The sequence below is a fragment of the Budorcas taxicolor genome, chromosome 19 (genome assembly GCF_023091745.1).
Source record: "Budorcas taxicolor isolate Tak-1 chromosome 19, Takin1.1, whole genome shotgun sequence".
In the NCBI taxonomy this organism is placed as follows: Eukaryota; Metazoa; Chordata; class Mammalia; order Artiodactyla; family Bovidae; genus Budorcas; species Budorcas taxicolor.
Window position 1 is genome coordinate 41,090,510 of NC_068928.1, and position 15,492 is coordinate 41,106,001.

At 42.2% G+C, this 15,492-nt stretch overlaps 2 protein-coding genes across 2 annotated transcripts; one reads left to right on the plus strand and one right to left on the minus strand.

Annotated features, from left to right (window-relative positions):
• The first annotated feature begins 271 nt into the window (after positions 1-271).
• Positions 272-14,070, plus strand: LOC128064427 (keratin-associated protein 9-7-like). Its single transcript, XM_052657120.1, has 2 exons — positions 272-570; positions 13,446-14,070. Exons 1-2 carry the CDS (start codon positions 272-274, stop codon positions 14,068-14,070), a joined length of 924 nt encoding a protein of 307 aa, XP_052513080.1.
• LOC128064433 (keratin-associated protein 9-9-like) lies at positions 8,424-8,999 on the minus strand. The gene has a single exon (XM_052657127.1). The coding sequence runs from the start codon at positions 8,997-8,999 to the stop codon at positions 8,424-8,426; it is 576 nt and encodes a 191-aa protein (XP_052513087.1).
• Positions 14,071-15,492: the final 1,422 nt, after the last annotated feature.

Here is a 15,492-nt window from a genome sequence, read left to right on the forward strand (position 1 = left end):
CCATTTCTAGCAAAGATTCTTAAGTACTAAACCCAATTAAGGAAAAGATCAAACACTGATTTACAGAGGCTTCTCTATAAAACACTAAGAAAGCAACTTCCTCCATGACAATTATCCAAAACTACAACAATAACATAAGTAACAACCAGGAAAGTCCTGCTTACTGGTCCCAACATTGGGGGTCCAGGATATAAAAGCCCAGAACAGGAGGAGCCCTCAGAATCTGAGAAACTCAGCTCTGAGCCGGAGTCCACCCTCCACCACTGACACAATGACCCCCTCGTGCTGCTCCCCGCGCTGTCAGCCCACCTGCTGCAGGACCACCTGCTGTGAGTCCAGCTGCTGCCAGCCCTGCTGCCCCCCCACGTGCTGTCAAACCACCTGCTGCAGGACCACCTGCTGCAGACCTACCTGTGTGACCAGCTGCTGCCCGCCCACCTGTTGCAGCAAACCCTGCTGTCAGCCCACCTGCTGTGAGTCCATCAGCTGCCAGCCCTCTTGCCCTCCAACTTGCTATCAAACTAGTGAAACCACCTGCTGTAGGACCACCTGCCACAAGCCTACTTGTGTGACCACCTGCTGTCAGCCCACCTGCTGTGGGTCCAGCAGCTGTGGACAAACCTTCAGTGGGTCCAGCTGCAGCCAGCCTTGCTGCCAGTCGGTGTACTGTGCCCCTGTGTACTGCCACAGAATCTGCTACCACCCCACGTGCTGCTGCCTGCCTGGGTGCCAAGCCCAGGAATGTGGGTCCAGCTGCTGCCCGCCTTGCAGCCACCCTGTCTGCTTTCAGACCACCTGCTGTAGGACCACCTCCTGCCACCCCAGCTCTGTGTCCAGCTGCTGCTGATCTCTTTGCTAAAGAATCACTGTTTCTCAAACCAACCTTCTCATCACCTGATTTGGCATTCCAGAACAAATTTTACTTCCAAGTGTTGCTACAGCCAATTTCCTATCACCAAATTTTTGTTATTAATCTCCCTGGTTAAAAGGTTGAGAATCAGCTTGGTAGACTGTGGAGGACTTCCCCTTGATTCTCTTCCTCCTGTGTATATGAGTCATGTTCCACATTCCTGTGTCCTTGATATGGAGTGATGGTCTCCACTTTGACTCGGAAATCAGGATCTGCATCTTCTCTCTATACGTAACTTATGAAGACACATACTCATGACTTTCTTCAGTTTCTGCGGCTATCTTCATAATAATCTTCATAATCATGTTTCTTTTCAATGTACTCATGATTCTTCTATCCTGCTTTCTTCTTTTTATAATCACTTCTAGTGTCTCCCAGAAGCAGGGAATCTTTCCTGAATTTCTAAATAAATCTTGTGCCACTATTCATTTCATATTGTGCTTTGTGTTCTTATGCAACATTCATGATGTGAGGATTTATACACATACGCATATGCTATGAATTATTCATTCTGAGCTCATACAATGCCCCACATTTACTATTTCTATTTCGCATGAGAAAATGACCAACGTGGTAGATTGCCTCCAAGTGAACACTCCTGTCACTCTTACCAGCTTAAGAAATAGAACTTGCTGTCTTCAAATTCTCTCACTCATTCCCAAATGTAGGCAAGTTCACAATTTTTCTAAACTTGATATAAATGAGATACTATATAATTGGCCACTTGTTCTTTATATTAGGATTGTGACACTGATCCATGTGATTATCTGAAGTTCATTTATTCTCCTTACTGTATCATCTTCCACTGAATGCATATGACACCTTTCATTTGTTTACTACTGATGTATGTGTGGACTGTTTGCAGTCTGGGGCTAATAAAATCATGCTGCTTTAAAAGTTTTAGAACAGCTTCTTTGGTACACGTATATAAACATTTCTATTGGATAAATATCTACAAGTAGAATTGCTTGTTGAAAGTATTTATACTGATCTCTGTAGAGGTCTTCCCCATTTTTATTTCTAGGTGTTTCATAATTTATGCTATTTTAGGGTACAACTTAAAATGCTAATTTTTCAGCGTTTCTGACATGTGTGTGTGTATGTGTGTTTTCTACATATGTGAAATGTGTGTGCATATGTGTGTTTTCATATATAAGGGTATGTGTGCCTCACTCTTTGTGACCCCATAGACTGTAGCCCACCAGGGTCTTCTATCCATGGAATTCTCCAGGCACAAACACTGGGGTGGATTGCCATCTTCTTCTCCAGGGGATCTTCCAGACCCAGGGACCGATCCTGGGTCTCCTGCATTGCAGGCAGATTCTTTACCATCTGGGCTACTGGGAAAGTCCTGTTTCTGACATATAAAATAGCAATTAGTTCATATATTGTAACCAAACTTCCTCATTACTTCCAATAGTTTATCAATAGATGGGTTTTCTTTTTAATTTTGCATGCATAGTCATTGTCAACTACAGCTGATGGCTTGACCCTTCTAAAGTCTAACTTATGAGACGCAAGTAGGACTAGAACCAATTTATACAAAAGAACTTATAGAGAAATTGTGATATCAAGACTAGCAGAATTTCCTCTTGCCTGGAAAGGATTAGAAAAATGAACGTGTGTTTTTGAAATGGGGTTGGAGTAGTCAGCCATGGGATTTCAGTCGGCAGAGGCACACAATCAAGGGTGGCAGTGCAATCAAGACTGCACAGGGGAGGGGGCGCTGCACCTGAGTCTTCCAGCCCTTATAAAAGACTACATAATCGACCTGAGTGCATTAGATGCCACTCAGCATTCTGTTATTCCATATACTTCTTCTGATTACTCACAAAATGACCTTCTGATTATTATTTAACTTTACTTGTAGGTATTCATGCACAGAGAAATAACTGATCAAATCAACTATGAAAACTAGAGTTCCTGCAATTATAATTGTGATCAATAAATGTGCATATTAATAATGGGATAGATAAATTGTTATGCCTCAGGAGAGGGGTTCAATCTTTGTATGTAAATAAGAACAGATTTGTGAGTCTACAAGAATAATTTTGGACCCTGTGTATTTGTTAAAATAATAGCAATCAACTTGAAAGCACTTGGGGGGAGAGCTACATTTTGCCCAGGTGAACGAATGTCATCATTTCATGGCACCATGTAATATTTTAATGTTATGCCTTTGAGTGCTTGTGGATTTCAGAGAAGGATGGCAATGCCAGCAATCAATGTCAGTTACAGCGTTTGAGCAAGACAGAGAATGTAGGGACTTCGCAGAGACTCAGTAATGGAAGAAACCCTTATAGTCTCCTGCTGGAATTAACTCACAGAAGTTGCAAATCAGAGACACAATACTCCTACTGCCAACTAGTTGTTTAGTTGAGATATCTTGTCTCCATAGTAGCCCATTCCTTTTTCAGACATCTCCTCTCAAGAGTGATTATGTTAACATCTATCCCCCATTCCCCTCCCAGCCTGGTCTCCTGAATCTTTTGCTCATTGGGATCACTTGTTAGACAGCTAGAATGGCATTACTGAGCAGTACTCTCCCCGGTAGAAGATATGCCCACTGAAAAATCACATTTGTTTCACACTAACCCCTGGCATGTACTTTCCCACCTCCCAGGGTGCATTTTGGACAATGCCCAGCATTTCCCTACTGACTGCAGATGTTCATTTTTCCCTGAGGGCCCAGTCACTAACCTTTCCAACTAGATCTAAAGTGTTAGGATTAAGTCTAAATATTTTCTCTAAATATTCTAAATGTACTGGATTATGGTTTAGTGGAATGAAATACCATTGAAATGCATGAACATATGTTATCATTCTTATGATTGTGTCTGTGCCTTTTTAAGATGTTTCTAATTTACATTATTCACTTTCTGTACTGGACTTCCCCAGTGGCACTAGTGATAAAGAACCTGCCTGCCTGGCAATGCAGGAGACATAAGAGATCCCTGGGGAGGGAAAATCCCCTTGAAAAAGGCATAAAAACCCACTCCAGTATTCCTGCCTGGAGAATCCCATGAACAGAGGCACCTGCCAGCCTACAGTACATGGGATGGCAAAGAGTCAGACACGACTGAAGCGGCTTAACATGCCTGCACGCACTTTCTTTACTAAACTCACTCTTAGATTGTGCTTTTATTTACTTCTGATTTTATCTTCAACCATAAAATCTCTATACAGGAAGGAAAGACCACAGCTCTTAGTCTTCTTGCCTGGAGAATTCCATGGACAGAGTAGCCTGACAGGCTACAGTCCATGGGGTTGCAAAGAGTCGGACACAACTGAGCAACTATCACTCACTTAGTTACGGGAAGAGTATGGAATCATATGGAAGAGTACTCAAATTCTTGTTCAGCCACTCACTAGTCTTATTGGGAGAATGTAAGGAACATGCTTTTCATATATATTATGTTATCATTTTTTATTTTTAACTTATTTCTATTTAATTATAGTTGATTTACAATGTTGTGTTAATTTTCCACTACTTTCTTTCATATTATGTCCACTTGTGTATTTTTATCATTATTATTATTATCTTATTTCACAATATTGTATTGGTTCTGCCACACATCAACATGAATCTGCCATGGGCATACGCGTGTTCCCCACCCTAACCACTTATGTATTAATCTACAAGTGTTTTCTTTCTCTTCCCCCTGCTTTTATGGGTCAACCAGTCTATAAGCAGATGGCTTTGAAAAAACACAATTGTTATATTTTCAAGAACATCACAGAAAAACAAATCTATTCATCACTAGAGAACTGGTTTTTCCCTTACTTGTTCCATGATAATCTAAGGTTTTGTCTCTTGTTTAACACTGTATGCCTGCATGGGTGCATGCTAAGTTGCTTCAGTCATGTCCAACTCTTTGCAAACTTGCGGACTAAATAGGCCAACAGGTTCCTGTGTAAATAGAATTCTCCAGGCAAGAATACTGGAGAGGGTTGCCATGCCCTCCTCCAGGGGATCTTCCCAATTCAGGGATGAAACCTCTGTCTCTTAAGTCTCCTGCATTGGCAGGCAGATTCTTTACCACTAGCACACTGGGAAGCACCTGTATGCCTCACTATTTTTTTTTTTTTTTTTGCTGTAACTACTGAATTCATTTTTTAAAATATAAATTTATTTATTTTAATTGGAGGCTAATTATAATACTGTACTGGTTTTGCCTGACTTAACACAAATTAGCAATAAACTTCCAAGTCTTCAAGAGATGGGAATACCAGACCACCATATCGATCTCCTGAGCAACCTGTATGCAGGTCAAGAGACAACAATTAGAATCGAACATGGAATAACAGACTGGTTCAAAATTGGTAAAGGAGTGCCTCAAGGCTATATATTGTCACCATGTTTATTTAACTTATATGCAGAGTACATCATGTGAAATGCCAGGCTGGATGAAGCACAAGCTGGAATCAAGATTGCCAGGAGACATAGCAATAATCTCAGATATGTAGATGACACCACCCTTACGGCAGAAAGCGAAGAGGAACTAAAGAGTTTCTTGTTGAAGGTGAAAGAGGAGAGTGAAAATATGGCTTAAAACTCAGCATTCAAAAAACTAAGATTATTGCATCCAATCCCACCACTAATGGCATACAGATGGGGAAACAATGAAAACAGTGACCAATTTTATTTTCTTGGGCTCCAAAATCACTGTACATGGTGACTGCAACCATAAAAATAAGACGCTTGCTCCTTGGAAGAAAAGCTATGACCAACCTAGATCGCATATTAAGAAGCAGAGACATTACTTTGCTGACAAAGTTCCCTATAGTCAAAGCTATGGTTTTTCCCATAGTCATGTATCGATGTGAGAGTTGGACCATAAAGAAGGCTGAGTGCCAAAGAATTGATTCTTTTGAACTGTGGTGTTGAGAATCCCTTGGACTGCAAAGAGATAAAGCCAGTCAATCCTAAAGGAAATAAACCCTGAATTTTCATTGGATGAACTGATGCTGAAGCTGAAGCTCCATTATTTTTGCTCTCTGATTCAAAGACCTGACTCATTGGAAAATACCATGATGCTGGGAGAGATAGAAGGCAGGAGGAGGAGGGGATGACAGAGGATGAGATGGTTGGGTGCATCACCGGCTCAATGGACATGAGCTTCAGGAAGCTCCAGGACAAGGTGAAGGACAGGAAGCCTCATGTGCTGCAGTCCATGGGTTGCCAAGAATTGGATACAGCAGAGAGACTGAACAGCAACAAGGTCAAGGTATTGGAAGGTATGAGAACTTGTACCACATCCAAGGAGAACAGTAGAGTTTTGTGCTGCCCTCAATGACTAAAGAATACACAGGTAATAACTACATTTGATTCTTGCAAAATCTAATTGATCATAATATATAAACATGCAATACCTTAAGTTTCACCAGTCCTTAGCCCCACAGAAGTTTTTATACCAGGTGGAGAATTTTGAGTACCACAGATAACACTTTTGCTCTTCAAAGGCAGTGGAAAGAGAAAATATTTACAGTGAACAATCAACAGTACACATGGGCATGACATCTTTATTTTGGGGAAAAGTGGCCTCACAATGATGTTCATTGGCTGTTTACAAGTGGTGAAAGCCCTGACTGGATTGAGCTTGGGATAAGCAAGACTGGAACATAAGGAGACTTGGAGAATAATTATTATATAGAGATGGGTTGAGGACAGAAAGTATTTCCCACTTGTGTCCACATCAATGATCTTCAGAGTGTTCATAATAGAGAAGTCACTAGACAACTAGAAATTTGGAACAACTCATCCCATCTCTGTCTTCAGGCGCATCAGTATTTGCACAAGGGAGCATGAACAAAGCATCCACTGGCAGTGATAGAGGATTGTGTGAACCCAATAGCATAGGCTCCCTCTCACCGTGGCTGCCCCTGCTCTGTGTGCTGCCAGTCAGAAGCAGAGAATGTTGCTGAGCACCGACGGGCTAGCGTCATAACTCATTAACCACGCCACACAAAGGCAAGTGATCCTCTCAGACTGGTAGGAAAAGAGCCAGGTTCTCCTTTCTAGGACTGCATGTTCTAAACATGGATTTCTCATCCCTATCAGCTGTACTGTGGGCTAGACTAGTATTGTCATAGGATTCTGAATAGCATCAGTTAGGACCAAGAGACCCACTTTTTGAAGAACAAGACCAACAACAGGCACACAAACATGAGAGCTACCTGTTCTACGATACATCACATGAAAGAGATGACTGGCCCCATGGACAATTGGAGTGGTCTTGCAAATGTGGGGCAAAGAACCAACTTAGAGGTGACAACACATGGTTTTGATATCGTGTCTTCTGGATGTAGTGTATATCTTGACCCAAAGACCATTACCTGTTTCCTCTTAGGTAATACCAACTATATCCACAGAGGTAGTACACATGGTTTCAGAAAGTGATGTAGGAGTGAATCTTCTCAACTGAACTCAAGGTAACATTCTTGGGAATCTGTGCTTCCCATCCAGGTAGACCAGTGGGAAGCTCTTTGAACTCCATCAAGTTGATTCACGAGTTTTTTAAAGAGAGATTTGTAACAGATTCTGGTGGAGCATACTAGTTGTCAGCAAAGTCTAAGGAGTTATTTTTTGTCCTCAGTAGCAAGTCAGTTAACATAAGGTGTTGTGTGGGGACAGGGGTTCTTTTACAGTTACTAATTGCTGAGGGATGGTTATCAAGAAGAGGTAGAGAGCAGGGAGAAATAGTCTGAACGTAATTTCCTTGGCGTGCCTTAGGGTGTCTCCATGCCCAGCAACCGTACATAAACAAAGACAACAACTACAGCTTAGTCACTGAGGTGCAAGCATCGGTTTCCTGGGGATGTAAAGGTAAATACCTGTGAGCAGGAACAGAAGACTCTATCCTTGAAGAGTGTGTTCATTATTAGCTAAAGCATACTACACAATTTACTTAATGAGCTAATAATTGATTTTGAGAGCTAACATGATACTCATAATGGATAATGCATATAGTATGTAGTTAAATCTCTATATCAGGAATGCCATGTAAAAATCAAACACAATGTAGGAAGATAATGGCAAAGAATTTATTGAGAAACACACAGGCAAGACTACTGCCTCTAGGAAGACAATTCAAAGGTACCGTAAAAGGAAAACGCAGGTCACAAGAGACATGGGAATATTGATAGAGAAATGTATGATTATGTTAATTATGATAAGCTGCAGAAACCTATAGAAACATTATGAGGACTTGTTTTCCTAAGTTACTTAGAAGTACAACATGGTCAGTCCTATTTTCAGAACCAAAACCGAGACATAATTCCTTATCAAAGATGCCTGGCACATGATGCTCTTACACCAGAGAAAGACAACTGGGGGAAACCCTCTGCACTCTATCAAGCTGATTTATAAGCTTTTAAAGAGGCAGATGGGTTAACAAATTCTGGTAGAGCATACCAGCTGTCAGCAAAGTCTAAGAAATCATTTTTTGTCCCCAAGTAGCAACTCAGTTGCTATAAAGTGTTGCTAGGAGACAGGGGTTCTTTGGCGAGGGGATCAGCAACAGGAAGGCCGACAGCAGGTAGACACACAGCTGGGGCGGCAGCAGGTGGTCTGACAGCAGACAGGGAGGCTGCAAGGCTGGCAGCAGCTGGACCCACATTCCTGGGCTTGGCACCCAGGCAGGCAGCAGCACGTGGGGTGGTAGCAGATTCTGTGGCAGTACACAGGGGCACAGTAAACCGACTGGCAGCAAGGTTGGCCGCAGCTGGACCCACTGAAGGTTTGTCCACAGCTGCTGGACCCACAGCAGGTGGGCTGACAGCAGGTGGTCACACAAGTAGGCTTGTGGCAGGTGGTCCTACAGCAGGTGGTTTCACTAGTTTGATAGCAAGTTGGAGGGCAAGAGGGCTGGCAGCAGATGGACTCACAGCAGGTGGGCTGACAGCAGGGTTTGCTGCAACAGGTGGGCGGGCAGCAGCTGGTCACACAGGTAGGTCTGCAGCAGGTGGTCCTGCAGCAGGTGGTTTGACAGCACGTGGGGGGGCAGCAGGGCTGGCAGCAGCTGGACTCACAGCAGGTGGTCCTGCAGCAGGTGGGCTGACAGCGCGGGGAGCAGCAGGAGTGGGTCATTGCGTCAGTGGTGGAGGGTGGACTCCGGCTCAGAGCTGAGTTTCTCAGATTCTGAGGGCTCCTCCTGTTCTGGGCTTTTATATCCTGGACCCCCAATGTTGGGACCAATAAGCAGGACCTTCCTGGTTGTTATTTATGTTATTGTTGTAGTTTTGGATAATTGTCATGGAGGAAGTTGCTTTCTTAGTGTTTTATAGAGAGGCCTCTGCAAATCAGTGTTTGATCTTTTCCTTAGTTGGGTCTAGTACTTAAGAATCCTTCCTAGAAATGAAAAGATCAGGAATCATCACCAGCAGCATTTCTGGTCATGTGACCTCATCTGGTCATGGGGTAGTTCCTGCTGGCTCTGTGAAGGGCAGAACTGTTCTCCTTTCACAGCTTTGTTCCTTTGGCTCTACTTAGATTGAGACGTGCCTCGAAAGGGTCGGGATGCTGATGCATTCTGTGATGAATGAAGCCTGCTTGAGTTCAAGCCTGATCTCCGACAAAGTCAGAGTGAAGACTTCCACATGTATCTATCTATATATATCTACATTTGGCAACTGGTTTGAAATGTTTCCTAGTTTTATCAGGGTCATCTGAGCGGAGGATGGTTGCCACATTGTTTTTCAAATGAAAATCAGCACCAAAACTGGAATGGAGGCAAAGCTGAATCCTATTTTCAAACAGCATCCCTTCCTTACTGCTTCATTGCTATTTTCTAGTTAGGCTAATGACCTCTGGTGAGACATCCCAACTTGCATATACTTTCTTCTATAATTTGTGACAAGCAGGTTAGATAGGAGAATAACTAAGGTACGTTTGAATCTGTAAATTTACATATTCTGAGAAATGTGGAATCTCAGCCACAATTTCTTAAAGCTTTTAGGCCTCATTTTCTCTCTTTTAGATAGATATGTTAGAGTATGATTGCCATGAAAAGGGAAAACATACAGTCAATAGCAGTAGAAATGATAAAATGATAGAGTAGAAAGGATAAAATGATAATGTAATTCCAATGGCAGAAAGAAGGAAAACAATTAAAATGTGTATGGAACCACAAAATAGCCAATGCAATAGTGATAAAGAAGAACAAAGCTGGAAGCATCATTTCCTTGATTCCAAACAGTATTACAAAGCTCTATTAACAAAACAGTATGGATTGGAAAAAACCGGCACCTAGATCAGTGGAATAGAAAAAAGAGGCCAGAAATAAGTCCATACATTATATGGCCTACTAATTTATTACAAAGGAGCCAAATATATATTAATGCAATAAGGAAATTACAATCTTTTAAATAAATTGTGGCGGGAAAACTGGGCAGCCATGTGCAAAAGAATGAAGCTGGACTCCTCAAACTCAAATGGACTCTTCCTGAGGGATATCTTCCCGCTTATGACAATGCGGATGGGCCTTGAGGACAGTAAGCCAAATGAAATGATCTAGAGAGAGACTAATACCATGTGATCTCACTTATTATGGAATCTTAAAAATGTTTTCTAAAACTGAGCTCATAGATAGAACAGATCAATGGTAGCCAGAAGTGGGAGGTGGGGTGGGTGAAATAGGCAAAACAGATTAAATGGATTAAATGGATTAAAAACTTGAACTTAAGACCTGAGCTAACAAAACCCCTGGAAGAGAAAATAGATAGTGAGCTGCTTGACATTGGTCTCAGGGTAGACTTTTTGGATTTGACACCAAAAGTAAAGGCAACAGATCTAAAAGTGGGACTAATTAAAGAGTTTATGCCTGGAAAGGAAACCATCAACCAAATGAAAGGAAAACCTGTTGAATTGAGAGAAAATATTTTCAAATCATGTTTCATAAAGGGTTGATATTCAATGTGTAACTCAATTACTCACATCACTCATAACTCACATGACTCCATAGCAAAAATGAAACAATCTCATTTAAAATGGGCAGAGGCTCTAAAGAGATACTTTTCCAAAGAAGACATGCAAATGGCCATCAGGTACATGAAAAAGTGTTTAATATCACTAATCAACAGGAATGCAAGTCAAAACCGCAATGAGATATCAGTTCATACTGGTTTTAGCATGGCTATCATCAAAAAGTGACATACAAAGTTTTAATGAGAATATGAAAAAAGGGAACCCCATTCCCTGTTAGTTGAAATGTGAATTGGTGCAGCCACTATGAAAAACAGTATGGAGATACCTCAAAAATTAAAAATGGGAAATGGGGAAAATAGAATATGATCTAAATATTCTACTTCTTGGCATTTATCTAAAGAAAACAAAAACACTGACTCAAAAAGATTGATGCAGCCACATGTTCATGATAGCACTGTTTACACAAGCCAAGACATGGAAACAACCAGTGTCTGTCAATGGATGAATGGATAAAGAAAACATGGAACGTCTTATATAATGGAATGTTATTCAATGATGAATAGAGGGATATCTTCCCATTTACGACAATGTGAATGGACCTTGAGGACATTAAGCTAAATGAAATAAGCTAGAGAGAGACAATTACCATGTGATCTCACTTATACATGGAATCTTAAAAAATTTTTTGTAAAACTGAGCTCACAGATAGAACATATCAATGGTAGCCAGAGGTAGGAGGTGGGGTGGGTGAAATAGGTAAATGGGATCACAAGGTACAGGCTTCCACTTAAAAAATAAACGCATGGGGAATGTAATGTACAGCATAATGACCAGAGTTAATAATACTGAAATCTTTGAAAGTTGCTAGAAAAGTAGATTTTAAAAGCTCTCATGCAAGAAAAAAGACTTTGTAACTCTCAATTGTGACAGATGTTAACGTTAACTAGACTTCCTACAGTGATAACTCTGCAACATCTACAAATGTCAAATTATTATGTGGAACACCTATAAACAATATAACGCCATGTCAATTACAGCTCAGTTTAAAACAAACAACCAAGGATAGATACATACCGGTAGAGTTCAGAAGTCTCATAGCAGGAGAGTACATGACACTGCTGTAGAGAAATATTGAAACACTTTCATTGTTTCTACCGCTGTTGGTTGTATGCTTTCCCTATGGCATGGCAGTTACACTCTTACATGTGTACCTGAAAGAGAGGGCAGGAAAAACTCTAAGAAATTATGGCCGACACATTTCACATCTATTGAAATCTATAAATCTATCAATTAACCATCCTATCTACCTATTTGTCACAAATTATAAAAGAAAGCATGTGCAAGTTGTGATGTCTCACCAGAGGTGATTGATCCAGCTAAAAATAGTGATGGGACATTAACGCATTGATGTTGCCTGAAAACAGGGTACAGCTTTTGCCTCCATTACAGCTTTGGTGCTAAAAAGTTAGTGAAGAACAACCTGTCAACACCTTCTACCTAAATGTACCTAATGAAGCTGGGAAACATTTTAGGTCAATCACTACTGATTTGAAAGACATGTATATACATGTTTCAGTGCCATTCTCCCAAATCATCCCACCCTCTCCCTCTCCCACAGAGTCCAAAAGACTGTTCTATACATCTGTGTCTCTTTTGCTGTCTCACATACAGGGTTATCGTTACCATCTCTCTAAATTCCAAATATATGCGTTAGCATACTGTATTGGTGTTTTTCTTTCTGGCTTAGTTCACGCTGCATAATAGGCTCCAGTTTCATCCACCTCATTAGAACTGATTCAAATGTATTCTTTTTAATGGCTGCATAATATTCCATTGTGTATTTGTACCACAGCTTTCTTATCCATTCATCTGCTGATGGACATCTAGGTTGCTTCCAAGTCCTGGCACTGAGACAACCCAGAGGGATGGTACCAGGGGGGAGGTAGGAGGGGCGTTCAGGATGGGGAACACGTGTATACCTGTGGCAGATTCATGTTGATGTATGGCAAAACCAATAAAATATTGTAAAGTAATTAACCTCCAATTAAAATAAATAAATTTATATTTTAAAAAATTTAAAAAAAGAAAGACATGTATATAGATACACGTGATTATCTTGAATCTCAGACTTTGTCTGAGATCAGACTTGGACTTTAGCAGGCTTCATTCATCACAGAATGCATCAGCATCCAGCAAGTCTCAACCTAAGCACAGTCAAAGGAACAAAGGAAAGGTGACTGTTCTGACCCTGGCCAAGGCAGGAAGAACTATCCCATGACCTGATGATGTCACATGACCAGAGATGCTGCTGCGATGATTCCTTATTCCTTTTCACTTCTGGAAATGGTTCTTAAGTGCTACTCCTAATTAAAAGGAAGTCAAACGCTAATTTAAATAGGCCTCAAAACACTAAAGAAATCATTTCCTCTTGGATAATTTCCCATTGACTACAAAAACGACATACACAAGGAAAGTCTTGCTTATTGGTCCCAACACTGGGGGTCCAGTGTATAAAAAGCCTCAGAACAGAAGTAGTCATCAGAATCTGAGAAACTCACTTCTGAACAGGAGTCCACACTCCACCACTGACAAAATGACTCACTCCTGCTGCTCCCCGTGCTGCCAGCCCACGTGCTGTGAGTCCAGCTGCTGTCGGCCTTGCTGCCCCCCAACTTGCTATCAGACTAGTGAAAACATCTGCTGTAGGACCACCTGCTGCAAACCTACCTGTGTGACCACCTGCTGTCAGCCCGCCTGCGGTGGGCCCAGCTGCTGCCAGCCTTGCTGTCGCCCTATCAGCTGTCAGACCACGTGCTGCAGGACCACCTGCCTCAAGCCTATTTGTGCGACCACCTGCTGCCAGCCCACCTGCTGTGAGTCCAGCTGCTGTCAGCCCTCCTGCCCCCAAACTTGCTGTCAAATCACTGAAACCACCTGCTGCAAACCTACTTGTGTGACCAGCTGCTGTCAGCCCACCTGCTGTGGATCCAGCAGCTGTGGACAAACCTGCAGTGGTTCTAACTGCTGTCAGCCAGCTTCCTGTGCACCCGTGTACTGCCATAGAACCTGCTACCACCCCACATGCTGCTGCCTGCCTGGGTGCCAAGCCCAGAGCTGTGGATCCAGCTGCTGCCAGCCTTGCAGCCGCCCTGTCTGCTGTCAGACCACCTGCTGTCGGACCACCTGCTGCCGCCCGAGCTGTGTGTCCAGCTGCTGCCAGCCTTCCTGCTGCTGATCACCTTGCCAAGCATCCACTGTCCCTATACAGCACCTTCTATTAATTGACTTGCTACCTGGGGACAAAACAAAATCACTGCCTAGACTTTGCTGACAACTGACATGCTCGACCAGAATTTCAGTTACTCATCTCCTTGCTTAAGAGCTTGTGAAGTAGCTTGACGGAGTGCAGGGGGCTTCCTCCAATTGTCTTCCTCTGGTGAGGAAGGACCATGTGCCAACTTCCTGCATCTGTGATAAGGAAGTATGTCTTGGTTTTGACTCTGAAAATAGGATTGACCATCTAGTTCTTCTGAGTAACTTAAGAAAACCAGATCTCAGAATGTTCCTATAGGTTTCTACAACCTATCATAAACTTTATAATCATATTTTCTCTTTTGCTACCCTCATAGTTCCTGTATCATGCTTTCTCCTTTACAATCACTTTGGGTTTTACCTGTATGTTTCTCAATAAATGGTGTACCACAATTCTTCTGTATGTGTTTGATTTATTGCACCACATTCCTCATGTAGAAATTTCTATATGTCTTATCCAATATGAGCATCCTATTAGCCCCCTTCCTAATTATTATCTCATTATTAAAAACCCATTTCATTGTGTAGTGTGATTTACCTAATAATAAACAGACTCATCCAGGATGAAGTCTTCTGTTCCTGCTCAAGGGCACTTGCATTTACTTCCCGAGGAAGGATGAATAGATGTCTGAACCTCGTGACTATGTCCTTGGCGAGCTATAGTTGCTGTCATTGTTCATGTGGTTGTCTATTGCTGGGCCTGGACACACCATGAGATACTCCAAGGAAATTATGTGCAGACTATTTCTCCCTGCCCTCTATCTTTTCACGGTAATGACCCCTCAGCAATTAGTAACTCCTCTCTCTGCCCACTGGCCTATCTAGATGAGGAGTCCAAAATGACCAGGTGACAGTTTAAACAGACTTTATTCCCTAAAACGTGTGACTTTCATAGTATAAAACCTTCAATCCAGGAGAGTGTAGATCCATGGCGAGGGGAAGAACAGATTCCCATGTATGTTACCCTGAGTTAAAGTGAGAGGGTTCACTGCTACTTCACTTTCTCAAACCACGTATACTACCTTTGTGGATATACATGGGACTACTGTGATGAAGGCTGAGCACCGAAGAATTGATGGTTTGGAACTGTGGTGTTGGAGAAGACCTTTGAGAGTCCCTTGGACTGCAAGGAGATCCAACCAGTCCATTCTGAAGGAGATCAGCCCTGGGTGTTCTTTGGAAGGAATGATGCTAAAGCTGAAACTCCACTACTTTGGCCACCTCATGCAAACAATTGACTCATTGGAAAAGACTCTGATGCTGGGAGGGATTGGGGGCAGGAGGAGAAGGGGACGACCGAGGATGAGATGGCTGGATGGCATCACGGACTCGATGGACGTGAGTC

Coding starts and splice junctions, on each gene's coding strand:
- LOC128064427 (XM_052657120.1), top strand. CDS start 272: ATGACCCCCTCGTGCTGCTCCCCGCGCTGTCAGCCCACCTGCTGCAGG. Junction 571..13,445: donor TGCCACAAGCCTACTTGTGT/GACCACCTGCTG, acceptor TCACTCCTGCTG/CTCCCCGTGCTGCCAGCCCA.
- LOC128064433 (XM_052657127.1), bottom strand. CDS start 8,999: ATGACCCACTCCTGCTGCTCCCCGCGCTGTCAGCCCACCTGCTGCAGG.